The sequence below is a fragment of the Hydra vulgaris genome, chromosome 04 (genome assembly GCF_038396675.1).
Source record: "Hydra vulgaris chromosome 04, alternate assembly HydraT2T_AEP".
NCBI lineage: Eukaryota > Metazoa > Cnidaria > Hydrozoa > Anthoathecata > Hydridae > Hydra > Hydra vulgaris.
In genome coordinates, this window is record NC_088923.1 from 35,113,679 (window position 1) to 35,141,571 (window position 27,893).

Sequence of the window (27,893 nt, forward strand, 5' to 3'; positions counted from 1 at the left end):
AAAAACAATATAAAAAAAATACTCTAAAATTTAATAAAGATTAAAAAATGGTAAAATTCTTAAGTAGTAGGTTAAAAAAAAGATTCAAAACATAAAAAAACAGGTGTACTGTACTTTAAAAAAATACTCAATTAATAAAAATAAATAAATATAAAATAAACAAAAAATAATATATATATAAAAAAAGAATTTAAGTAAATCAAACTCACAATCAAAGTAATAACACAATTATTAATTAATAGACGCAATTCTGAAGAGAGGTTTTATGAACTATCATTACATTTATTATATTTAGACATGAGCATTATTGCATTTTCTTTTCTCACGCCTCATTTCTTTGTAAGTTGTTTTATTTTGTAATTTCATTTATTTATGCAATTTATTATTTATGTTTTAAATATTATATGTTATTGTTTTGGTTTAGTAAATAATACTTATTTTGTATATATTTTTTTTAGTGTTTCAGTATTTTATAAAGATCTTTATTTTTTGTTTTCTCTGATTTATTTGTGTTTTGTTTACTATGTTTATGTGATGTGTCTATTTTATATTTGTCATTGCTTAAATAAAATAAGTGTTGCGTTATTAGCTTTATTTTTGATTGGGCTCTAAACTTGCTTAGTTTAAAACTTTTTTTTACTATTCTTCTCTCAGGCATTCATTGCTTGTGTGTGACCATATGGTGAATTTGTATTCTAAAATTTTAAATAATATCAAATTTATAACAAATATCAAATTCATATCAAAAGAAATTTCAAACTCATAAACTGCAGATCAAGACTGTTACATCAAACATGCTACCATCTAAAGTTTACAAACTCTTCCTACACCTACCCACAATCACATTTGGGGGTTTTATATTAAAGTTTTTCTATAATCATTATTATTTCTAATTATTATTATTAGTAATATTACATATAATACACACCATAATCATTATTACTAAAAATTTATTACGAATTATCATGATCATTTTATTATCAATATTATATTTTAAAAGCTTATTTAAACAATACACATAATCACAAGAAAAATAATTCAAGCCATATCAGTTGGTGGAATGGAGTTAGAAAGAAGTGTCTGAAATATCATTTTACCCTAATGTCTAAAATAAATGTTTTAATTTAACACACATGATGCTATTAAATTAAGCTTTACCCCACAACAATACTTAATCAACCATACATCTTTTATGCTTTAAGATTATCATACATAACCACATTTTTACAACCAATGTAAAGCAATTTTGTAAAGAATATTTTTTTACTTTAATTAACAAAACGTAACAACCCTTAATGCTACATAATTAAAGATAATGATCAAAAATCATGTCAAAGCATGAAGATCTACTGTCATTTCAAACTCATTAACCCTTTTATTTATTATTACTTTAATTCTTGATTAAGTAATTTAATTTTTTATAAATTTGAATAACTTTTTAGAAATAAAAAATTTATATTATAAGATATGTAAAAAGTAAATATTATGTAAATTGTTAAACTTCAAATAGGAAATTTTTGAACTTGAGGATGTTGATATAGTAGAATAACAACAAAAACAATAAAAATCAAGAAAATAGAAATTAAACAAAAAATAAGAATTTTCCTTTTTTCTACATAAACAAAATTTTCAATCTTCTATAAAAATATAATAAAAACTTTTTTTTTTAAACTTATATAAAAAAATAAAATCTTCATTGATTAAAACTGCATGCAAATTGTTTTTTTTTCCATAAAGAAGTCAAATGAGTGATCTTGACCCTCTCTTCCCAAGCCTGACATTTTCATTCCACCAAATGGCATGCGTAAATCTCGAATCATCCAGCAATTACACCAAACTGTTCCTACCTGAAAAAAAAGAAAATATTTTTGTAAAAAAAAATTTTCAAAATACCAAATCACTAAAAACTGACAGTTTTTTTACAGGGTAATACAACTTTTATAGATACAGAATTCAGGGAGTAAACTTTTCAAATTATCTATTTTAAATAACTTGGCTTGCATTAAAACATTTTTTAAATCTATTACATCATCTTATATTATAGGCAATTGCTTGGGCTATTAAACGGTGTTCTGAGTACTATCTATGCTTTGAGTCAAGTTCTTCAATCTAATTTAAAAATGAATAAAGTACCAAAAACTATAAAACACAAAAAACCATCATCATCACCAAGTTCTCTAAACCTATCATTCACTAATATTCGTGGTCTTCGAAGTAACTTTTCTTCTGTTGAGTCTTATCTCTTGCAAAGTTCACCAGACCTACTTGCTCTTTGTGAGACTAATTTGAGTTCGGCTGTCTCATCTTGTGATCTTAGTGTTGATGGTTATCTTCCTCTGATTCGTAAAGACTCCAATAGCCACATGCTTGGCCTGGGCATTTACATTCGTAAGAATTCACCTGTTTGTCGTGAAACTAGGTTTGAATCCACAGACTATTCTTTTATGTGCTTTCGTTTAGCACCACTTCACTCTATTGCCTTTCTCTTTGTTCTATATCGCTCTCCTTCATCTCAAGACTGTACACTTTTTGATGTTATTTCTGATCATATTGACCAAGCCCTCTCTCTTTATCCATCAGCTAATATAGTTGTTGTCGGTGACTTTAATGCTCACCACTCTGAATGGCTTGGCTCTAGTGTCAGTGACTCTGCAGGCATTAAAGCCCACAACTTTTGCCTTTCTCAATCCCTAACTCAAATAGTCAACTTTCCAACTCGCTTTCCTGACAACCCTAATCATTTACCTTCTCTACTCGACTTATGTCTTGTTTCTGATCCTAGTCAGTGCTCAGTTTCTCCACATTCACCCTTAGGTGCTTCTGATCACAGTTTGATCTCTTTAAAACTAATATCTCATTCTTCTTCATCACCTGAATACCCCTACTATCGAACCTCTTACAACTACAGTAAAGCTGACTGGGATTCTTTCCGTGATTTTCTTCGTGATGGCCCTTGGGTAGAAATCTTTCAACTTCCTGTCGACAAATGTGCTTCTTATATAACTTCGTGGATTCAGGCTGGCATGGAATCTTTTATTCCCTCTCGACGATTCCAGGTCAAGCCTCACTCTCCCCCATGGTTTTCCTCACACTGTGCTGCTGCGATTGCCAATCGAAACCGTTACTTCCATATTTATCAGCAAAACAATTCTCCAGAAAACAGACGTCTTTTCATTACTGCTAGAAACAACTGTAAAAAGGTTTTGTCTAACGCCAAAACCCGCTATTCTCAGGTCATGAAATCTCGTATCTCATCTCAAAAATTAGGCTCTCGTGACTTCTGGAGAATCTTTAATAATATCAATAATAAGGGCAAATCTATAATTCCACCTCTCTTGTATGGTTCAGACTTTGTCACCTCACCTAAAGACAAAGCCGAACTGTTTGCTAAAAACTTTTCATCAATATCATCTCTTGATTCCACTAATTGCGTTCTACCTGATATTGCCAACAAACAGGTTGATTCATTGCTTGACATTCATATCACTTCAGCATCTGTATCTAAAGTGATTTCCTGTCTAGACTCTTCTACAGCTTGTGGCCCAGACAACATACCTGTTATTGTCTTGCAGAAGTGTTCTCCAGAGCTGTCGTCTATACTCTCAAAACTATTCAACAAGTGCTTATCAGAGTCTTGTTTTCCAGCCTGCTGGAAAGCCGCATCTGTTATCCCTATCTTCAAAAATTCTGGGGAGCGATCTGATTCGTCTAACTACCGTCCCATAAGTCTTCTTCCTATCATAAGCAAGGTTTTTGAATCTTTAATTAACAAACACTTAATTTCTCATCTTGAATCTAATAACTTACTTTCTGACCATCAATATGGATTTCGATCTTCTCGTTCTACAGCTGATTTGCTAACAGTAATAACTGACAGGTTTTATCGTGCATTAGATGAAGGTGGAGAGGTTAAGGCCATCGCTCTTGACATTTCAAAAGCGTTTGATAAAGTTTGGCATGCTGGTCTTCTCCATAAGCTTTCTTCTTATGGTGTATCCGGCAACATCTTTAAGATCATTGAATCCTTCCTTTCCAATCGTAGCATAAAAGTTGTCCTCGATGGACAACACTCTTCTTCTTATTCTGTAACTTCAGGGGTTCCTCAAGGTTCTATCCTTGGCCCTATACTCTTTTTAATTTACATTAACGATCTTCCAGATATTCTCACATCTAAGGTGGCATTGTTTGCTGATGATACTACCATTTATTCTTGTCGTGATAAGAAACCAACACCCTCTGATTGCCTGGAGGGGGCATTTGAGCTTGAAAAGGATCTCACTTCTGCTACAGCATGGGGCTCACAGTGGCTGGTGAACTTTAATTCAGATAAAAATCAATTTTTTTCAGCCAATCGTTATCGCAATAATTTAGATCTTCCTATATTTATGAACGGTGATGTACTCGATGAGTCACCTACTCTTCATCTTCTAGGATTAACTCTTACTTCCAATCTTTCTTGGAAACCATATATCAAATCGGTTGCAAAATTAGCATCTGCTAAGGTTGCATCTCTTTATCGAGCTCGCCACTTTCTTACTCTGGATTCTATTCTCTACCTCTATAAATCTCAAATCCGGCCTTGTATGGAATACTGTTGCCATATCTGGGGCGGATCTTCTAATGATGCCCTTTCTCTTTTAGACAAAGTGCAAAAACATGTTGTAAACATAGTTGGACCTGCTCTTGCAGCCAACCTTCAACCATTATCACATCGTCGTAATGTTGCTTCTCTTTCTCTTTTCTACAAATACTATAATGGACACTGCTCGAAAGAGCTAGCTTCTCTTGTGCCATCTACTAAAATTCATTCTCGAGTTACTCGTCATTCAATTAAGTGTCATCCTTTTTCTGTGACTGTTCCTAAGTGCTCCAAAAACGCTTATTCGTCTAGTTTTTTTCCTCGAACATCAGCTCTTTGGAATTCGCTTCCTTCATCTTGCTTTCCTGATTCATATAATTTGCAATCTTTTAAATCGTCCGTCAATCGTTATCTTGCTCTACAATCTTCATCTTTTCTCTTACAGTAACTTCCAACTTTAATTAGTGGCTGCTTGCAGCCTTGTTGGAAGCGAAGATGTTTAAAAAAAAAAAAAAAAAAAAAAATATCTGTAAATTTATAACATTTAGTCAATTATAATTCTATTGAATAAGCATTTTAAATTTATAGATATAATTTACACCATAAAGGTGTATTTTACATAAAATTTGCACACTTTTTTTGATTACAGCAAACTGATGTTTTACTGACAGAAAATGGCGCTCATCAGATTGCTAAACTCAGAGAGTATCAAACTGTTATTAAATAAATTTTTTTATGATTGAATGTCATTTTAATTAATAATTAATTGATTGATAGCATTTTATAATTATGATTATGTATGATCAATAGTTTTATTTATGAATTGTTGGTCTTCTTATTTCTGATAACTCAGAGGCATAATAAAGTCAAGACTGGTAGTAAAAAAAAGCCTTTTGAAGCAAAATATAAATATTGATCCTTGCAAATTTAAAAAACTACAAACATGTATTTATTTATTTCTTGAATAAAGCAAGAAAGGTGTTGATTTGAGTGACCAATTTTTTGCGGCAAAATTTAGCTTAAATCTTGTGCTTTGTTAAAAGTAGTAGTAGTAGTAGTAGTAGTAGTAGTAGTAGTAGTAGTAGTAGTAGTAGTAGTAGTAGTAGTAGTAGTAGTAGTAGACAAGACTTTTTGTTCCAAATGCTTTCAAAACTACTGAAGAAATTTTGCACTTTGCACTATTTTCTGTTTTTTTGTATAAAAAGTATTCCCAAACATAACTTTCTCTAAAAACTAATTTTGAAAGTTGTTAAAGCAATAATCTTAAAAGTCATATTAAAAAATCTATTTTTTCAGTTAAATATAATACTAATAATAAATTACATGATAGATATTAAAATTAGTTTTATTTAAAGCAATAATGTTAATAATAAATAAACCAAAATAGTTTATATTTTGAATGCATAATAATTTACATCACAATTTTGGTTTGTTTACATTTTAAAAGTACTTATGTAACAGCTACAGACTGGGCTTGAAACCAGAACAGATAGTAATAAAGGTGGTTTTTTATTATAAAACTTTTTATCATGCTATTTGAGGAAGTCATCTAATTAAAGTTGATCACAACAATAAGTTTTATTTATATAACTTTTTTAATGAAAAATTTAAAATTAGTAAAATTACCTGAGTTATTTCAAAATTACCTGGAAAAATCACCCCGAAAAAATAAGGCAAGAAAAAATTCACAATTTATCCAAGTAACAGGCGAGGTACCTGGGTAACTTGCATTATGCCAATAAGTGGCATTAATCCAAGAAAATCTTGTGTAAGACCAAGAATTACCACTTCAAAAACCAACATGATACATTTTTAGCTGTTAAGGTCAAACAGACTTCAACCTCAAAAATTCTTACTTGACTGCCTCCTTGCATAAATGTTAGTGCCAGCACAGTTTGAAGACACCTTGCTGCAAGGATATTAATTTTTAATTGCGTTGTGCTGCATTAAAGTCACACCTTTCTTAAAGAAAACATTTGTGATTGTTTCAATTTTTTGCAAAAAACACAATTAGTCAAGGAAAAAACACAAGGATTAGTTGAAATTTGGCAATATGTCATGTTCTCAAACAAAGCACAACTTAAGCAGTTTTTTTTAATGTTATTCACCTCCCCAAAGCTAAAGGAGTCCTTACAGTTAAGGAGGCTACTTTTTGTGGTTATCACACTCTCTCAACTTTTTAACTCCAAAACAAAAACTTAGACAAACAAGACCACTGCGTGAAGAAACAGGTTTGTCACTGTACTACTAAAGACGTGGTACGGATCAAACTCAGAATTTTTTGCTTATTAAGTGCTCTACCGCTACACCACTATCATTTTTATTACAGTTTGCACTACACAAAGTCAAGGTTTGCTAGCCATCAAACTTACACTTCCATCCCCAATGTACCTCAATTGTGATTTCACTCCAAATCATAATTGCAATGTCCAGCAATTATGATTTGCGGTGCACACACCAAATCAAAAAATACGAACAAAACACTTTTTGTAATTTGTATAAAGTTGAATTATTTTTAAATAGTTTTTAAAAAGTTTCAAAAAAAAACTTACATCAAGCTTTCCAGATACTCTTTGCAATGTTGATGCATTTTGACTCCATACACATGCTGATAAACCATAAGGTACATTATTTACACGACTTATAACCTATGATAAATATTCAAACATAGATGTTAAACAATTGTTTATTCTCAGAGTAAATTATGCTACGATTATGTGTAGCTGATTAATGCAAAAATATTTTCATGATACTAAGGTAGAAATATATGTAGGTTGCATAATGGAAATTTAGCTACCTAAAACTTTGTTTGCATAATTATACTTTAAATATATTTAACAAGTAACAACAAATATGCAAATTTATGGTAATTCAATTAGCAAGTTTATGTTATCTCATGCAAACAGAAAAATACAAAAGAATTAAGCAAAGTTATTTTGGGAAAAGCATGTTTTAAAACAATGAAGTTGGCATAAAAATCATAATAAACTAATAATAAAAAACTTTTTAATTAATAAACAACTAAATATTAAGAATTATAATATTAAAAAAATAACAGAAATAGAATCAACTTTACTAATGCATTTATAAAAACAAAATAATCCATAGGCAAAAAATCCATAACTTAAAAAATACCTCTTCTTCTGTAGTAAATGGGGAAATGCAAACAACTGGACCTATTTATAAAAAATCCTAATTATAAAAAAATAATATAAATATATTGAAAAATGTATGAAGCAAATATATGGTATTTATTAAGTATATAAACTTATAGTAAACTTAAAAAATGATTTTAGAACTTTTACTAACAAACTAATTTTACTTGCTAAATTTTTTTTACACCAATCGAAGAGTGCATTTTCAAAAAGGTGTGAGTGCCAAAGTCCCTCATTTTAAGTTTACTGCTTAGATAGGTTGTAAGTGCCCCTGATTCTCATCGTACAAAAATGTTGTTTAAACAGCTACTAAATTTGTTGTGTAAACAGTTTTTATTGTCTCCTGAAAAATTTTATTTTTGGCACTTACAACCTTTTGGAGATGCACTTTTTAATGATTATTATGGCAAATTTAACTTTCTCAAGATTAAAAGTTTTTTTTGTTAATATTTTATGAAACTTTGAAATTAATTTATATTGCTATTTTTTTAAAAAAAACAACATTGGGTTATAATTTTATTTCTTATTTCGCTTCATGTTTTCTGTTTGTTATTCAGGTTTACTATAACTTAATTTTCAGCTTCTTTAACTTTTTTTTCATGTGACATTAAATACATACAAATATGTGTGTGTCCATATATATATATATATATATATATATATATATATATATATATATATATATATATATATATATATATATATATATATATATATATATATATATATATATATATATATAAACTTGAAATATGATATTTAACCAAATAAATTCAAAAATAGTCAGAACAGTGAAACAAATAGAAAATCCAGTAATTCTTTTTTCTCACAATGTTTTTATTAAAAACAATATAATTACCAAACAAAATTACCAATACAAAATATTTTTTATATATACTTTTTAAAACTATTAGCACTAGAGGCCTTTCAAATAATCATCAGTAGTGCTGTTTTATATATATATATATATATATATATATATATATATATATATATATATATATATATATATATATATATATATATATTATTTCTCGTTTATATTATCTTTTTATTTTTTGCTTCACTTATAATTTTTTAATTGGGTTTTGACCAGTTTCAACTTCCCTGCATTAAGATTTTTATAAATTAAAACAACGAAATGAAATTTATATAAAAATATATGCATATGAAAATTGTAGATAAAAAAGGAGATGCATGTAAGACTAATATTCAGGAATTTCAAAAGCAAAGTAAAACTGGAATAATTTTTTAAAATTATTTAAAAAAAATGGAAATGGTACATAATAAAATAAACTCTATATGAAAATTTTAAGAAAAATCTTTTTTTTTTGCCTTTATGTTCCCCAATATACTTTTTTTGAATGAATATTTGAAAGAACTTTTTATGTAACCTGAAATCTATTTCAACAACTTAAAATATTGAAATTTGTGCCTTAAATATAGTTTGCAACATATATTAGATGTTTAACAACTAATTTAAAAATATATGTATATGCTGCCACACCAAAACTTTATATATATATATATATATATAAGCTACCACACTGAAACTGTATGCTATAATTGTAAAAAAAAAATGTCAGTTTTCAATGTGTTGATGATGTGAATTTCAAACTTTTCAGCCCTTTTTTTGATGATGTGACTTTTCAGCCCTTTTTTAATAAAACCTACAAAAAATGCTTCAAAAATACATAAGCTGTTATAAGCTTGTGTTATAAGTTGATAAGCTGTATATTTTGAATTGGATTCATCTGACAAATTTCTAGGCCATAGAAGAGTTTAAAACTCTATTGTTTTTAACAGTTTATAAATAATAGGTTTACAAACAGTGTTGAAAAGAGTGTTTTGCTAAGTTTTGTTATCTTGGAGTTACTATTGGATCAGCTAAGTAGTATCAATAGCAAGAGTAGTTTTTGTGACTGAAAAACTACCTGTCAAATGTATAGGGTCACCAATACAATATTTTAAAATACAGTAGGCAAGGAAAAAAAATGGCACAACTTTTTTATTTCAAAAATCAAATTAATCAAAACTCATGAGTTACATACATATTTTATGTGTTAGATATATAAATATCTTATGAGTTATGAGCCATATGTAAATATAATTTTACATTAGACTTATTAAAATTTTATTTTTTTCCCACAAAAATTCAAAAAAATACTAGATAAAATTTTTGTGCTAATAATTATTTTGCTTCCAATATAAAACCTGTGTGGTTTTAATTAGAACTGGCAAATTAACACATTTTTATTGCATTAATGCAACAATTAACGCTGACAATTAGTTTATCGCGCATTAATATACTTTCTATTTTAAAATTCCAAAAATGAAAAATAAATTTAAAAACAGACCTGTCTATTCTTTAGTTTACAGAACTATTGAATTTGAATTAAAAAAACATTGCTGGGTAATCATTATTACTTCGTAGTTACTGTGCATTACACTGATGAACAATTGAAAATGCATTCACATGTTCTGACAGTAATGAAGACACAAGAAAGACTTTTTGCTGAAATGGGCGCAGAACATTTTATTCAAGTTGCACAGCAGTATGAAATTTCAAATAATGTCAGAACACTTAGCAAAAATAGTGCAAGAAATATAGCTGCTGCTGCAAGATATCTGCCTTTTGAATGCATCCCGTGTGTCGCACACAGTCTTCAGTACCTAATTACATTTGGCCAATGCCCTGGCCAAATGTAATTAGGTGGTGGACCATTTAAACACAGTCCAGCAAGTGCTGCAGAATTAGAAAAAAAAGAAATTAAAATTGGACAAACAAAGAAGTCGCTTATACAAGACATTCTAACCAGATGGAATTCAACTCAATATTAATATAGACATAATAAAAAGTGTTTACAGAAACAAACAGCCACTGAGCGATACCCTTACCACACACAACATAAAGATTGCTATGCCAACATCAGCTGAAATGGACAAATTACAAAGTTTGTAAAAGCTACTGAAGCCATGCAGGTATATTTTATGTCATATATTTCTCACCAACTGGTTTGATTGCATGTGAGAGAGAATTAATGTGTCTGTATGCATGTGTAAGCATGACTATGGAAACATTTTTTGTGTACAAGAGAATGCAAAACATTTGAGTGAAATAGGTTTGATTTGTTGCAGTTATGTGACTGAACTTCTGGGTGGAGAAAATAATATTTCATGCTCTGCGGTTGTCTCCTTTTTGCTGTCTCTCTCGGGTGGTGAAAAGCTTAGATGATGACCCTGCTTATGTGGTCAAATTCAAGTCTACATTCAGAACAGACCTGGAGACATGCAAGGAAAATGCCAACATTGCATATCTAAAGATTGCAACCGCATTGAACCCGAGATTCAAAGACCTCAAGTAAACAGACCTGGAGTTGAGAGAAGAGGGGTGGGTCTCACTCACTAACTTACTCAAGGAACAGAGATTTATTGCAGATGAACCTGTGGACGCAACAACATCAAAGCCATCAAAGAGAAAGTTTGCTCTATTGGTTGCTTTATCAGAATCTGATTTTGAACATAAGGAAGGCTCTATTGAGAATAGTGTGCTTCGATACAGAGCAGAGCTTACCATCAGTACAGATACCTGTCCTTAACAGTGGTGGTTTAAAAATGCATACTCACACAGTAGGCTGACCTCAATTGCACAGAAGTACTTGACAACATCTCCAATATCTGTACCTTGTGAAAGGTTGTTATCTACAATTTCTCTTGCTGGTCATATTGTACAAAAGAAGAGATTCTTTATCACCTTAAAATGTGAATGATCTTGTTTGTCTTGGCTTGGCGCAGATGAGTAAGTAAATGTAAAGTTGGAAGAATAGATAAAATTGTTTAGAGTTTTGACAAACCAAATGTTATTGCACTTTTATTCATTCAGTAGAACTATGAAAGAATAAATTTACTTCAGATTTCATTATTGAACTTTTCGTATTTCTGTGATTAATCGCAGAAAGTCATGTAATCAATCGCGATTAAAATATTTAATCCCTGCCCAGCACTACTTTTAATGTTTTTAAAAACAATAATCCTTTGGTAAAATCATGCACAAGTACATATAAAAATCTTCATAATAGTAGTACTCTTTGATGTACATTTAAACTTTTTACAGTTTTTAAAAATCATGAGTAAACAGATAAATTAAAAAGAAAAAACTTAACAAATTGCTTGTGCCATTTATTTTTTTGCCTACTATATGTTTTTAATTACTAACTATTTTTATATTAAGTAATTTGAAATATAAGTAAAGAATAATAATAAATATACTTTAAAAAATATGAACAAGTTCTTTAAATAAAAATAATTAAATTAACAATTAATTTTTCACATTAGGTCTATAATTAAGCACAACAGTTACATGTCGGTGTCTAATATAAACACATTTATAATGTGATTATATAACAACAATTTAAATATTAAAAAATATAAAATATTACAATATAAAATTATTTATATTTAAATTAATAAAACATTTAAAGTGTTTAAAATATTTGTGGTCCTTATAGTATATATATATTGGTTTGCATAAAATTATTTTAGTAGTTTGCAAATCAAATTTTATCAAAAAACTGATCAAAAAAATGTTTTTAAGTGATAGACATTAGATAGATTTCATAAATGTTTAATTTCTTGTGTAACTTTGTGGAATTGATTTATAAATACCTTACCAAAAATTTCTTCTTGCATACACCTTGACATATCTGACAAATTCACCAAAACTGTTGGTTGAAAATAATAACCCTAAAAAAATTTTATGAAAATTGTAATTTGTAATTAATTATAAAAAAAAAAAAAAAAAAAAATATATATATATATATATATATATATATATATATATATATATACATATATACTTATATCATAATAAACAATGTTAAGGTAAATACTTCTTTAATTTCTTCTGGCAAATCCAGACAATCAATTGTTTCTCCACATAATATAGTTCCACCATCTTCAATTGCATATTTTATGTAAGACTTTACCTAGTTAAATTATAGTACCATTATCATAAAATAATAAATAGTGTATAATGGAAATAAAAAATAATAATAGAAAAGGGCGAATAGAGACAATACATCAATATTATTTTTTATTTAAGAAATATTTTTATTAGTTGTTAAACTTTATTATGTTTATTTTTGTCTATTATTCATTACTAACTATTGTTTCTATTTATTTAATATATTTTATTTGTAAATACATACAAATAAAAGTATAGAAAAGAAACTGAAATAATAGTTAACAAAAGTGTATTCTTTTATTTCATATACTTCTTGTAGTCACCCCATTTTTAAAAGTGAATATGTGCAAAAAAATATATTTATTAAAAATGTACTTTTATATTTAAATTTAAAATTCAAACATCTAGATAAATAAGATAAGATATAAGATATTAGATAATACTATAAAAAGATTTTTCTAACCTTTTCTAAGTGTTCTTTACTCACTAAAGCACCTATTTTTGTAGATACTTCACATGGGTTTCCAACTTTAAGCTCTCTAAATTTTTTAAACAAAACAATACATTTAACTAATTAAATTTTTTTTTAACTAATTACATATATTAAAAAAAATCATTTGCAATAAATAAATTTTACAATATTCTTTAAAAACCTTTTTTTTATGCAAAAACAGTTAATAAAAATATTTCTTTTGCGCATGTTGATTAAAAGTTAATTATAATACTCTTGAATTTTTTTGTTATGTCACAAGGTAATATTAACATTGTATGTTAATACAAAATCTACAATAAATAACACAGAACAAAAAAACTTGCATGAAACATTACCAATGACGCTACTGAAATAACCATCCATCCATCCATATATATATATATATATATATATATATATATATATATATATATATATATATATATATATATATATATATATATATATCTGGGCAATTCCGCAAGAGCGGCGGTCGTAATATTTGACACTCTTTAAGTTATTAAAAATAAATTAAAAATGGAAATGACTTGAAACTTTCCAGAAATGTGAAATACTATCTTACAATTTAGTATGTAAAATAATAATATAAAAGTTACAGTATTAAAGTCTTTTAAAAATTAAAACTTTTTTCAAAAATTAACTCTATGTAGCCTGATGGTTGTAACACTTTTTACCGCTTCTGAACAAAATAACTTTTTCAGACTTAATGCAGCGAAAGACATGGTAAAAAAAAAAAAATCATTTGGTGTGTGTATTTAGCACATATTGATGTTATTATATGCTGAGCTTCATAGTTTTTATTTGAAGTTTTACAAGCATTTTTACGCTTTTTTTAGTCTTAAAAACAGCAAATAAAACAACGCAATCAATGATTTAAGAAAAAAAAGTATATTATTAACAACCATGTATGTTATGTTAAAAAAATGCAATATAATATTATCAAAGGTCTTATTTATGGGTTTTTGCACAACAAGACTGTAAATAAGCGTCAAAACATGTTTCTATGACCCTTACAACTTTAAAAACCATGCTATGGTATTATAAAAAGATTTTTAAAAATAACTTTTATGCTTAAAAATATTTTTAAATAGTTAAAAAAAAGAATTTTGGAATTCATAACTTTTTCGCTTTTTTTTTTTTTCTTCCCACTTTCTCGCGGAATTGCCCATATATATATATATATATATATGTATATATATATATATATGTATATATATATATATATACATATATATATATATATATATATATATATATATATATATATATATATATATATATATATATATATATAGTTTGTTGCATTTGGGAAGCACGGAAGGAAAAAAATGATTCTTACGCCAACACATAGGTCACTTTTAATTACTTTTGACTTTCGTCCAACATTTGCGTGTTGGATGAAAGTCAAACCATTAATTTAATTACAAATTAATCGTTTTTAAAAAAAATCACAAAAACACAAATTTAATTGACCAGAATTTTAAGAACATTCAGAATGTTTTTAAAAACATTCTGAATGTTTTTAACAATACAAACAATTTATATTTTTATTTTTTTTAATAAAATGTTTTTATTTTTAATTTTTTTAATAAAATGTTTTTATTTTTATTTTTTTTACTGTAAATCATGCGCGGAGTGTTGCTACATCGACTATCTTATAGCCTGACTCACAAGGGAGTGCTGCTACATCGACTGACAAGTAGCCTGACTCGCAAGGGAGTGTTGCTATATCGACTGACAAATAGCCTGACTCGCAACGGAGTGCTGCTACACCTACTATCTTTTAGCCTGACCCGCAAGGGAGTGCTGCTACATCGATTGAGGGTTTGGTTGGGGCAGGCAGTCTATCAATTAATAAAAATAAAAAAAATTCCGGTCTTGCATTTTAATTTTTACTTTTTGTCAACAAAATATGGAAAAAACTTTCGGACAACATATAAGAGTTCTATATATATATATACATATATATATATATATATATATATATATATATATATATATATATATATATATATATATATATATATATATATATATATATATATATATATATAATAAGTATATAAATTAGTAGAAACACTTATCTAATTTTTTCTTTGACAGACTGTTTCTCCTTCCTTAGGTTCATCAGAAAGCCTGTCGAAGAAAAAATTAGACATTTTTGTTAAAATTTAGTGTTTTTACTAATTTATTATTGTTAGAAGGTCACTTTTCAAACTTTTGTAATTTTGAATATTAAATAAAAAAAAATTTGATACGATTTTCAACTGATTTTTTCTACTTTTCAACAAAATTTTGTACACATGACTACATTAAATAAACTATATAAGTAACTTTTTGATTACAGGTGTTCCTTAAGATAAAATATATTCTGATAGAAGTTACCATCTATTATATTTGTTTAACTATATATTGTAATCAACCGTCAAAATAAATCTATTGAATTCCATCTTCTAAGTCTTATCTAATAAACAAAATTCAATTTACTCAAAATATGGCATGCTATTTAATTAAACAACTGTGCCTATCCTCAAATTTTTAAATTATTTCACATTGCATCCTTGAAAAAGCACTATTGATTGTATTTTAAAATGTGTATAAAATAAAAACTCCTAGGTACATACCTTATTAAAGAAACATAGCGCTCACAAAACATTTTGTAGATATCTTGATGAACAAACAATCGACTGGTGCACAAACAAACTTCGCCTTGATTTGTAAAGGCTGACCTTTTTAAAATATAATTAACAATATCTCTATAATTAATATCTTAATAGTCTTTGTTGTGCCAAAGTGCCCACTCGCATTTTGGCATGGAGCTGGAGGCATCCAATAAATAAAAAAAAGGGTAACGATAAGATTTTGAGAACTTTTTAATATGAAAATGTAGGAATTTTATATACAGATATGTAAATATATGACTTATGTAAATTAATAACAATATGGCATTTAAAATAATGCAAATGAAAAAATTCCATTTGTATAGATTTTGTCATGTACAAACGTCAGTAGGTTAAATTTGTGGGTTGTATAAGTAACAATTGTTTTTTATTGTTAAATTTGTGGGTTGTATAAGTAACAATTGTTTTTTATTATTAAATTTGTGGGTTGTATAAGTAACAATTGTTTTTTATTGTTAAATTTGTGGGTTGTATAAGTAACAATTGTTTTTTGTTGTTAAATTTGTGGGTTGTATAAGTAACAATTGTTTTTTATTGTTAAATTTGCGGGTTGTATAAGTAACAATTGTTTTTTATTGTTAAATTTGTGGGTTGTATAAGTAACAATTGTTTTTTATTATTAAATTTGTGGGTTGTATAAGTAACAATTGTTTTTTATTGTTAAATTTGTGGGTTGTATAAGTAACAATTGTTTTTTATTGTTAAATTTGCGGGTTGTATAAGTAACAATTGTTTTTTATTGTTAAATTTGTGGGTTGTATAAGTAACAATTGTTTTTTATTGTTAAATTTGTGGGTTGTATAAGTAGGACTTATGTAAATTAATAACAATATGGCATTTAAAATAATGCAAATGAAAAAATTCCATTTGTATAGATTTTGTCATGTACAAACGTCAGTAGGTTAAATTTGTGGGTTGTATAAGTAACAATTGTTTTTTATTGTTAAATTTGTGGGTTGTATAAGTAACAATTGTTTTTTATTGTTAAATTTGTGGGTTGTATAAGTAACAATTGTTTTTTATTGTTAAATTTGTGGGTTGTATAAGTAACAATTGTTTTTTATTATTAAATTTGTGGGTTGTATAAGTAACAATTGTTTTTTATTGTTAAATTTGTGGGTTGTATAAGTAACAATTGTTTTTTGTTGTTAAATTTGTGGGTTGTATAAGTAAAAATTGTTTTTTATTGTAAATTTGTGGGTTGTATAAGTAACAATTGTTTTTTATTATTAAATTTGTGGGTTGTATAAGTAACAATTGTTTTTTATTGTTAAATTTGTGGGTTGTATAAGTAACAATTGTTATTTATTGTTAAATTTGTGGGTGGTATAAGTAACAATTGTTTTTTATTGTTAAATTTGTGGCTTGTATAAGTAACAATTGTTTTTTATTGTTAAATTTGTGGGTTGTATAAGTAACAATTGTTTTTTGTTGTTAAATTTGTGGGTTGTATAAGTAACAATTGTTTTTTATTGTTGAATTTGTGGGTTGTATAAGTAACAATTGTTTTTTGTTGTTAAATTTGTGGGTTGTATAAGTAACAATTGTTTTTTATTATTAAATTTGTGGGTTGTATAAGTAACAATTGTTTTTTATTGTTAAATTTGTGGGTTGTATAAGTAACAATTGTTTTTTATTGTTAAATTTGTGGGTTGTATAAGTAACAATTGTTTTTTATTGTTAAATTTGTGGGTTGTATAAGTAACAATTGTTTTTTATTATTAAATTTGTGGGTTGTATAAGTAACAATTGTTTTTTATTGTTAAATTTGTGGGTTGTATAAGTAAGACTTATGTAAATTAATAACAATATGGCATTTAAAATAATGCAAATGAAAAAATTCCATTTGTATAGATTTTGTCATGTACAAACGTCAGTAGGTTAAATTTGTGGGTTGTATAAGTAACAATTGTTTTTTATTATTAAATTTGTGGGTTGTATAAGTAACAATTGTTTTTTATTGTTAAATTTGTGGGTTGTATAAGTAACAATTGTTTTTTATTGTTAAATTTGTGGGTTGTATAAGTAACAATTGTTTTTATTGTTAAATTTGTGGGTTGTATAAGTAACAATTGTTTTTTATTATTAAATTTGTGGGTTGTATAAGTAACAATTGTTTTTTATTGTTAAATTTGTGGGTTGTATAAGTAAGACTTATGTAAATTAATAACAATATGGCATTTAAAATAATGCAAATGAAAAAATTCCATTTGTATAGATTTTGTCATGTACAAACGTCAGTAGGTTAAATTTGCGGGTTGTATAAGTAACAATTGTTTTTTATTGTTAAATTTGTCGGTTGTATAAGTAACAATTGTTTTTTGTTGTTAAATTTGTGGGTTGTATAAGTAACAATTGTTTTTTATTGTTAAATTTGCGGGTTGTATAAGTAACAATTGTTTTTTATTGTTAAATTTGTGGGTTGTATAAGTAACAATTGTTTTTTATTATTAAATTTGTGGGTTGTATAAGTAACAATTGTTTTTTATTGTTAAATTTGTGGGTTGTATAAGTAACAATTGTTTTTTATTGTTAAATTTGCGGGTTGTATAAGTAACAATTGTTTTTTATTGTTAAATTTGTGGGTTGTATAAGTAACAATTGTTTTTTATTGTTAAATTTGTGGGTTGTATAAGTAACAATTGTTTTTTATTGTTAAATTTGTGGGTTGTATAAGTAACAATTGTTTTTTATTGTTAAATTTGTGGGTTGTATAAGTAAGACTTATGTAAATTAATAACAATATGGCATTTAAAATAATGCAAATGAAAAAATTCCATTTGTATAGATTTTGTCATGTACAAACGTCAGTAGGTTAAATTTGTGGGTTGTATAAGTAACAATTGTTTTTTATTGTTAAATTTGTGAGTTGTATAAGTAACAATTGTTTTTTATTGTTAAATTTGTGGGTTGTATAAGTAACAATTGTTTTTTATTGTTAAATTTGTGGGTTGTTAAGTAACAATTGTTTTTTATTGTTAAATTTGTGGGTTGTATAAGTAACAATTGTTTTTTATTGTTAAATTTGTGGCTTGTATAAGTAACAATTGTTTTTTATTGTTAAATTTGTGGGTTGTAAAAGTAACAATTGTTTTTTATTGTTAAATTTGTGGCTTGTATAAGTAACAATTGTTTTTTATTGTTAAATTTGTGGGTTGTATAAGTAACAATTATTTTTTATTGTTAAATTTGTGGGTTGTATAAGTAACAATTGTTTTTTATTGTTAAATTTGTGGGTTGTATAAGTAACAATTGTTTTTTATTGTTAAATTTGTGGGTTGTATAAGTAACAATTGTTTTTTATTGTTAAATTTGTGGGTTGTATAAGTAACAATTGTTTTTTATTGTTAAATTTGTGGGTTGTATAAGTAACAACTGTTTTTTATTGTTAAATTTGTGGGTTGTATAAGTAACAATTGTTTTTTATTGTTAAATTTGTGAGTTGTATAAGTAACAATTGTTTTTTATTTAAAAAGACAGCAAGATTAAAAAAACCAAACCAAACTAAAGCTACTTATGCTTGGTGATTAGGTGTGGTATTTCTGAATTTATGATTAAACATAGGTTTTATAACCATAGTTATTAATTTGCTTTGAGCCTCTTATTTGATAGTTTCTGTTTGCAAATTTACATCTGATAATCTTTGCGCCTAACAATCAAAAATTTAAATTAACAATCTTCCAAATCTGATATTAAAAACAGCTTATTTAAAAGTTTATTTCCTTGAGAGTTTATTGCAGAAAAGTTGTTACAAAAAAAGGATAACTCTCTACATAATGATACCATCTGCATCTTTACAATCTACAGGACAAAACAACGTTAATCTTTTTTGATGCACAAGATCCACTTAAAATGTCCACTTTTGTCTAAGATAGTTGCTTATTTTCATATTTTTTTCGAATCACACCTTACACAATTTTCTTTGTTTTTTTAAGGTCCTCAGCATCAACCATCTTTATTTGCCACGTTTCACTGTCATACATCATAACACTTTAAAACATGCAGTAACTTTCCTTTAACCCTTAATGATGCATCTTTTGCTTACAAGCTATAAATCCAATAAAGTTTGATCAAAATTCATTTTCTAAACACTTTAAACGCACTTCACACTTCTGTATAGAATAGCTCCAATAGTAATTGCTCACCAGAACTCTCTTCAATTCTCTCTAAAATATTTAATAAGTGCTTGAATAAGCCTTGTTCTCCTCCCTGCTGGAAAATGGCATCTATTATTCCAATTTTATAAAACTCCAACAAACATTCTGACCCCTCCAATTATCATCCAACCAGTCTTCTTTCTGTTATTAGGAAGGTTTTTGAGTATTTGATAAACAAATTTCTCACATTCCATCTTGAGTCAAATAACTTACTGTCAGACAAAATGGTTTTCGATCCTCTCGCTCTACAGCTGACTTGCTAAATGCTGTGATTGAAAGATTTTGTACATTATCGTACATTAGATGGAGGTAAAAGGTTTCGTACATTATCGTACATTAGATCTCTTAATGGTACTTACCATTTTCTTACTCCTAATTCCATTCTTTACAAATCTCTTATTATTCCCTGTATGGAATACTGTTGTCATGGAATATTGTTGGGCTGGTTTTTCTAATGATGCTTTTTCTCTTCAAGATATAAAAATGCATTGTAATTGTTGTTGGACCTGCACTATCTGCTAAGCTTGAGTCTATTTTCCATCGTTGTAAAGTTGCATCTCTTTCTCTTTTCTACATATACTATCATGGTTGTTGCTCAAAGGAGCCACCATCTCTAGTTCCATCAACTAAAAGTCATTCTCCCCTGACTCGTTATTCAGCAAAGTGTATGTATATATATATATATATATATATATATATACACACACACACACACACACACACACACACACACACACACACACACACACACACACACACACGCACACACACACACACACATACATAAAGAAAGTGGGACAATTTTATAGACATATATACTAATTTTTTACTTTTATCAGACTAATTAGTTACAAAACAAATTAGGATTTAACAATACACATACGTCAATAAAGAATATGGGAAAAAATTGTAACATGCAAAAATTTTTAAAAATCAATTTACAAAAATCAACACAAAATTTATAAGTTGATTTGTAAAAACTTTTGCGTGCTACAATTTTTCCCATATTCTTTATTGACACATGTGTATTGTTAAATTCTAATTTGTCTTGTAATCAAAAAGCATGATAGTTTAAAAGGTTTTAGAAAATGTTTCAACTTTCTACAACTGGGAATATACATACTATGTTCAGTAATTTGACCCAATCAAAATTTTTTTTTGATATTTTATTAATTGAAGAACATTTTTCTAAAAAGAGCTAAGTCACTATTTAAATTAAATGCAATAATACACTAAAACAAAAAACTACCTTACGCATGTTAACAAACATTTCTCTATATTAACATCAGGAAATATTACTGCTGCATTTTTACCACCAAGCTAAATTAAGGTAATAATTTAAATCAAAGAAAATAAAAAGTTTTAATAATATAAATAATAAAAATATTTTTATTGATCATTTACTTATTATTTTTATTATTATTACTGCTAATAACATTTTTATTAATAACTATGACAACCAATATTTATAGGAAGTTTACTTCAGATTAGTAGGCTTATTTTGAAATATCCTTAACTTTATAGTAATAAATATCTTTGATTTTTCATTTATCTTTTAATAACTTAAAAAGAGAATTATGAAACGTTGATCAACACTTACTTTGCAATGAATTGTACATATGGTTTCCATGCTTTTTATCTTATGGAAACAATAATTTCCATGGTTTTCACTCCACTCGCATCTGATGGAAACCATTGTTTCCATGAGATGTGAGTTGTGAATATATTCACAACAGTATTGTGACCAGAAGTAAACAGATGATTTTTGTAAGCTACTGCAAGCCTCAAGCTGTCAAAGAAGAGAGATTATGTACAAGACACAAGATTGGCTGTTCTAAGTAATCAAAAAGTCATGATGTTCTGACTGAAGCATTTGAAGGTTATCTTATTTGAAGGTTATCTTATTTGTATGTTAATATTATATAGGTTGGGTGTTGTAGTGTATACAATGGTATAATACATATTGCATTAAGAAAAATAGAACTGAATATTGTTTCAATTTCAGGCTATTTTGATGTCATGTTTATTAATTGATAATTAATTGATTAATTGATAACCACAAAAGTTTATTACATAGTATTTCAAGTTTCAAAACTAAGGGTTTAAAGAAATTTTAATTACAAAACTGTATTTAAAAAATAGGTTTCAAGTTAAAAAGTTAAAAATGAACTTTATGCAGTTTCTTGAAAACTCACAGACTACATTTTAATAATAAAATAATAAAATAATTTACTAAAAAATAATAAAAGCAATAATTCACTTTTCAGATAACTTTATCAAATTATATATTTTAAATATAAAATAAAATAAAACTTCTGTGTAAAATATATAATCTCATTATACAAATAAACAACCATCATATAGAAAATTATATAAAGCTATACTAGATAGAAAATGTTTAAACAGTGATGTAGGCAATAATTTACAGAAATGTTTTAAATTAACACAACATAATATAATAATAAAAATTATTACAACATAATAAAAATAGCCAAGTCTCTTTGAAAATACAAAATGAGAAATTAGCATAACCAAAGAAGTCATATTAGTTTACTGGTGCTTCTTTATAGATTTAATAATACATATAAAAAAACTTCAACTTCCAATAAAAATTTTTAAGTGATTATTTTGTTTAATATATTCAATAAACTATCCTTTTTAATTTTTTTTAATAGAAACATTAATAGCAGATTAATTTATTTTATCTGCAGTTCTCATGTGTAAATATTTAAAATAAAAAATAATAATAATGAAACCAAAATAAAAATCAATAACCTATAAATTCCAAAATAAAATCCATAGTTATGTTTACATAATATTAAAAATGGTTGTCCAATAATAAATAAAAACAAAATGAAACAATAAGACTGTAATCTAAAATAATTTAAATTTAAACTTTAATTCTATGGACATATATTAAGAAAATTTAAAAATATATATAATAATAAGCTAAAGCCTAAAAAACAAACCTCCAATAAATAAATTACTAATAAAAATTTCAACAAACCTCTAAAGAAACTTTTCTCATAAGAGAACTACTCTTTTCCATAATGTATTTTCCTGTTACAGTGGAGCCAGTAAATGATAGTGTTTTTATTTCAGGATGAGTCACAATTGCATTGCCAGTAAGTTTACCAGTGCCAAATACAATATTAACAACGCCGGGAGGTAATCCTAATTATATATGAATTATATTTATATTTATATAAACTATATTGCTTTTAAATATTAACTCTAAATGCAATTTATATTATATATAAACTCCACATAATTTATAAGTTCTAAACACAACTGAACCACATAAAAACAATTATTTTCAAAGTTTTCTTTATATAAATGATCAACATTTTGTATTTAAAAGTGACAAAATCAAGTACACAACTATTAAATTTAAATGAGGAAACTAATTAAATTTTGTTTTTTAAAAACCACAAAAATGCAACAATAATTTTTTAACTGTTTACACACATTGACTGACAAATTGGTAGAGCACACGAGGAGTGTTGCTACATCAACTGATAAACAGTTAGAACAAGTGAGTGCTGCTTACTAATAGGTGGAAAATGTAAGTAGTATTGCTATGTCGACTGAGGGTTTTGGCTTATGCAGGCAATCTATCAATTTAAAATAAATTTTTTTAACTTTTTCCGGTCTTTTAAATTTTTTTTTAAAACATAAGGTTTACAGTTTATGATAAAAGGGAACAAGCAAGAGTGTATGTATATACATCATATAATATTTTAATACTGAACTTAATGCTGCTGTCGTTACTCATTTGTGAGTGTTTGACACAGAAGTCACAGCACCCATTACACCCTATGAGAAAATGTGAACAAATTTGTATGCAAATATCTAACTTATGTAAACTTCAAATTATGTAATGTTAAAAGATATATCAAGTTTTACAGTATTACTTTTATTTTAAAATTTCAACATTTAAAATGTGGCAACATTTTCTTACCTTTTTTAATTTTAAATTTATAATTTTAAATTTATAATTTTAAATTTTCTTAATTTTGATTTATACCGTTTTATAACTTTTTTGTTTATTAAATAATTTTACAACTTGCATTGAACAATAGTGGCCGAAGTTGTTAGGCCACAGTATTCTAAAGTGAAATGACGCGGCTTTAATCCTTTCTCTTGCAAATTTTTTTTTTTTTAATCTTTTTCAATTTTTTAGAATAAAAAAATAAAACAGTCTGTCATAGTGGCTGAAGTGGTTAACTTGCTGCGCTTCCGAAGTACAACGTGAGGTTTCGAATCCTGTCACTTGCATATTAACTTTTTAAAATCTTTTTTAATTTTTTAAAATACAAATTAAAACATTTTTAAAGTTTTATTGTTGATATATAAAGATATAATATACTATAACAAACAAAAGGGTTTTGAAAATGCTTATAATTGCAATAAACATCAAAACAGCGTTTTGATGTTTATTGCAATTATAAGCTTTTTAAATAAATATATATATATATATATATATATATATATATATATATATATATATATATATATATATATATATATATATATATATATATATATATATAGATATATAGATATATATAGATATATATATATATATGTATATTGTTGCTGTATGATTTAGTAATTAAAAATACTAAACTCTTGATCATTGTAGAGTGCTTGATATTTAAGAAATATTTTTTTTTTCAAAAACAGCGTTTTATATTTAGATTTAGAAAAAACAACTTTTAATGGAACTTAAAGTTTCATGCCTTTCGGCAATCATCAGCCATGAAGTATATATATATATATATATATATATATATATATATATATATATATATATATATATATATATATATATATATATATATATATATATATATATATATATATATATATATATATATATATAAAAGTTACTGTACAAGACGAGAAACAAATTACACTTTAATTTAAAACAAAATAAAACTAAAAAATACTAAAAGAATACGAAGGAATATAAAAGAATACTAAAAAACACTATATATTGAAAGAAAACACCAAACAGATAATTTTTTTAAATTATACTTTTGTACAGGAACTTTTTCCCCACCCTGTATATATATGGTTCTTTAACAAAAAGAAGAAAAAAAATGAAGAATTATGAAAAAAATTTTATATATACATATTGTCTACCTTTTAAAGTTATGAATAAAAAAATTATATATAATATAACTCAGTCAAATCTTTATTTTGAGCTAGCAAATGTTTAATAATTTAAAATATAAATCTGTAAAATCTTTATTACTTACTTACGAGTTAATTACTAATGTTCAATACTTTAAAGTTATAACTTCTTGTTGTAAAACTGTTAAACTTCTATTAAAAAAAAAAGAAGTACGCACTTATTAATTTTTTCTTGATTAAATTTCTACATAGTTTATATTATTCTTATTAGGACCCTCACCCCATTGATCAATTGAGAATAAAATAAAAGTTTGAAGTGAAATCTTTTTTCTATAAGAAAAAAAGTTGTCTCTTTAATTTGTATTAAATGTGCAGACTTAACTAATTACCAAAACACATAAATAACGTTAATATCTCATGACATTTACGCTATAAATTTCTACTGCTGTTTATGTTTATAGAAATTTTGGGCTTTTTTAAAAACTCTCTCCCTTTTGTTTGCTACAGTATATATTATCTTTATATATGTTATGTATACAACATCAATAGAACTTTAAAAATGTTTTATTTTGTATAAATATTTTAACACTATTTAATAAACAAAAAACTTTATAAAAGGGCAAATAAATAAATCAAAATTAAGGAGATGTTGTTTGAAATAAATGCTATAAATCAAAATTAAGGAGATTTTGCCACACTGCAATTTTAAAGTAAAAGTAAAACCGTAAAACTTGATATGTTTTAACATTACATAAATTGAAGTTTAGATTAGTTAAATATGCTTTTGTACACATTTTCTGATCAAAAAGTGCTGTGATTCTTTCTTGCTATTAACTTGGGTTATCTATAATTAATTTAATTAATATAATTAATTTAATGCTAAATTAATTTATGAATTAAAAAAGTAACAATAAAAATATTTAATTTTTCCTTATTGTAATTAAAACATTTATTTTTACATTAGTTATAAAGATAACTTCTATTAGTAACATGAAAGTTCAAACCAGCTTCAGAAAGAACATTGCACAACATCCAAGCAGTTACGGAAGTCATTTCACTTGGTTTGGCAACAACACAACATCCACAAGCAATTGCAGGAGCTAGCTTAAATGAAAGTAAATACAATGGTAAATTCCATGGTGTTATCAAACCAACTACTCCACATGGCATATTAACAGTGTAATTTAGAACATCAAACTCAGGTTGTTGTGTTGAGCTGAAAAAATAGGTGTAATACAACACTTTTTCAAGGTAAATTTTTGAGAAGGCCAGTCTAATTTTTTTTAAATAATCAACATATTTTATATTAAATTAAAATAGATATGACAACCTAATTTAGAAAATGGTGGTTTAAAATTGTACAGCCTTTATTATCATTGAAAATATATTTCAAAAAAGACAATATACAAAATTTCGAAAAACTGATAAACGAATATATTTTTGAAAAAAAAAAATTTTGAAAATCATTTGAAAAACAGGAAAATGTTAGGAATAGGATTCCTGATTTAAATACAAAAAAAATTTTGCTACAGTCACCTTGCAGCAAATATTAAAGCTTGTTTAATCCTCAAGTATTTAAAGTTTGTAATCTCCAGTAAAGTTTGTAATCCAGAACATTGTTAAGCATCATTCACAGAATATTGTTAAGCAACATTCACAGAATATTGCTAAGTACATTCATAGAACATTGCTTAGCAACATTTACAAAATATTGCTTAGTAACATTTACAAAATATTGCTAAGCAACATTCGCAGAATATTGCTAAGCAACATTTGCAGAATGTTACTAAGTAACATTCGCAGAATATTGTTAAGGTATTTATGATATAATAAAATTAAAAACAAAAGTTGTGAATTGTAAAGTCAGGATTGAGCAAATAAAAAAATACTGGAAAGTAGTAATGTGGAGTATGTAAGGTAAGGAGTTAAAGCAAACTTAATTGTTTGTACAGTTTCTATGCAATGAAAAAAAATATTACTACAAAAATGTGTTTGAAATATCTGTTCGAAATATTTTTTGAAACTCCAATAGAATTAGTATTAAAAAAAACCTACTGATTTAATGTGTGTAGAATAGCTGAGGCAAAAAAACGAAAATTATGAACAACACGAGGAATGTCAACTTGCTTAGCAAGCCAAACTGGTTTGCCTTGATCTTTAGACTCTGCAAGGGCAAACTCATCTATTCTGCTTTCAATAATATCAGCCACTTTGAGCATTATTTTTGATCTGGCTTCAGAACTAAAAGTTTTCCATCTAAATCAATCATTAAAAAATGCATACTTAGGTTGCAAGTGTTAAAACTTTTTAATTCAAACAGAAAAACTTTGAAGTACAAGAAAAATAAATAAAAAAAATAACAACAACAAAACACAAAAAAGAAAATCACAAAATACAAAATTATTACATATCCAAAAACTAGACCAACCCCAAAAATGCAGATTTTGCAGCATTAACAGCCATTTCTACTTCTTCATTGTCACTATCCGGAATTTGCACATAAATTTTTCCATTTGAAGGATCAAAACCGTCAATAAACTTTTTTCCATCAACAAACTTTCCATTTATAAAATTCTGTAAGACCAACATACTTTATATGTGATTTTATCTAATTTATTATTTATAGTTAGAACTATAACAAATACAATTATAAATATTACACATTTTTAAAAATAAAATATTGATGTTTTTTATAGACCTTTTTTCTTAAGCTCCTTTTACCTGTC

The 27,893-nt window shown here is 26.3% G+C and overlaps 1 protein-coding gene across 1 annotated transcript; it reads right to left on the reverse strand.

Annotated features, from left to right (window-relative positions):
* Nucleotides 1-1,567: 1,567 nt before the first annotated feature.
* Nucleotides 1,568-27,818, reverse strand: LOC101235794 (2-aminomuconic semialdehyde dehydrogenase). Its single transcript, XM_065796179.1, has 12 exons — nt 27,596-27,818; nt 27,223-27,423; nt 26,172-26,383; nt 23,036-23,202; nt 21,278-21,348; nt 15,815-15,919; nt 13,161-13,236; nt 12,624-12,719; nt 12,405-12,477; nt 7,715-7,755; nt 7,132-7,227; nt 1,568-1,847 (listed from the first exon to the last, which is right to left on the reverse strand). Exons 1-12 carry the CDS (start codon nt 27,754-27,756, stop codon nt 1,701-1,703), a joined length of 1,446 nt encoding a protein of 481 aa, XP_065652251.1. The 5' UTR covers nt 27,757-27,818; the 3' UTR covers nt 1,568-1,700.
* Nucleotides 27,819-27,893: the final 75 nt, after the last annotated feature.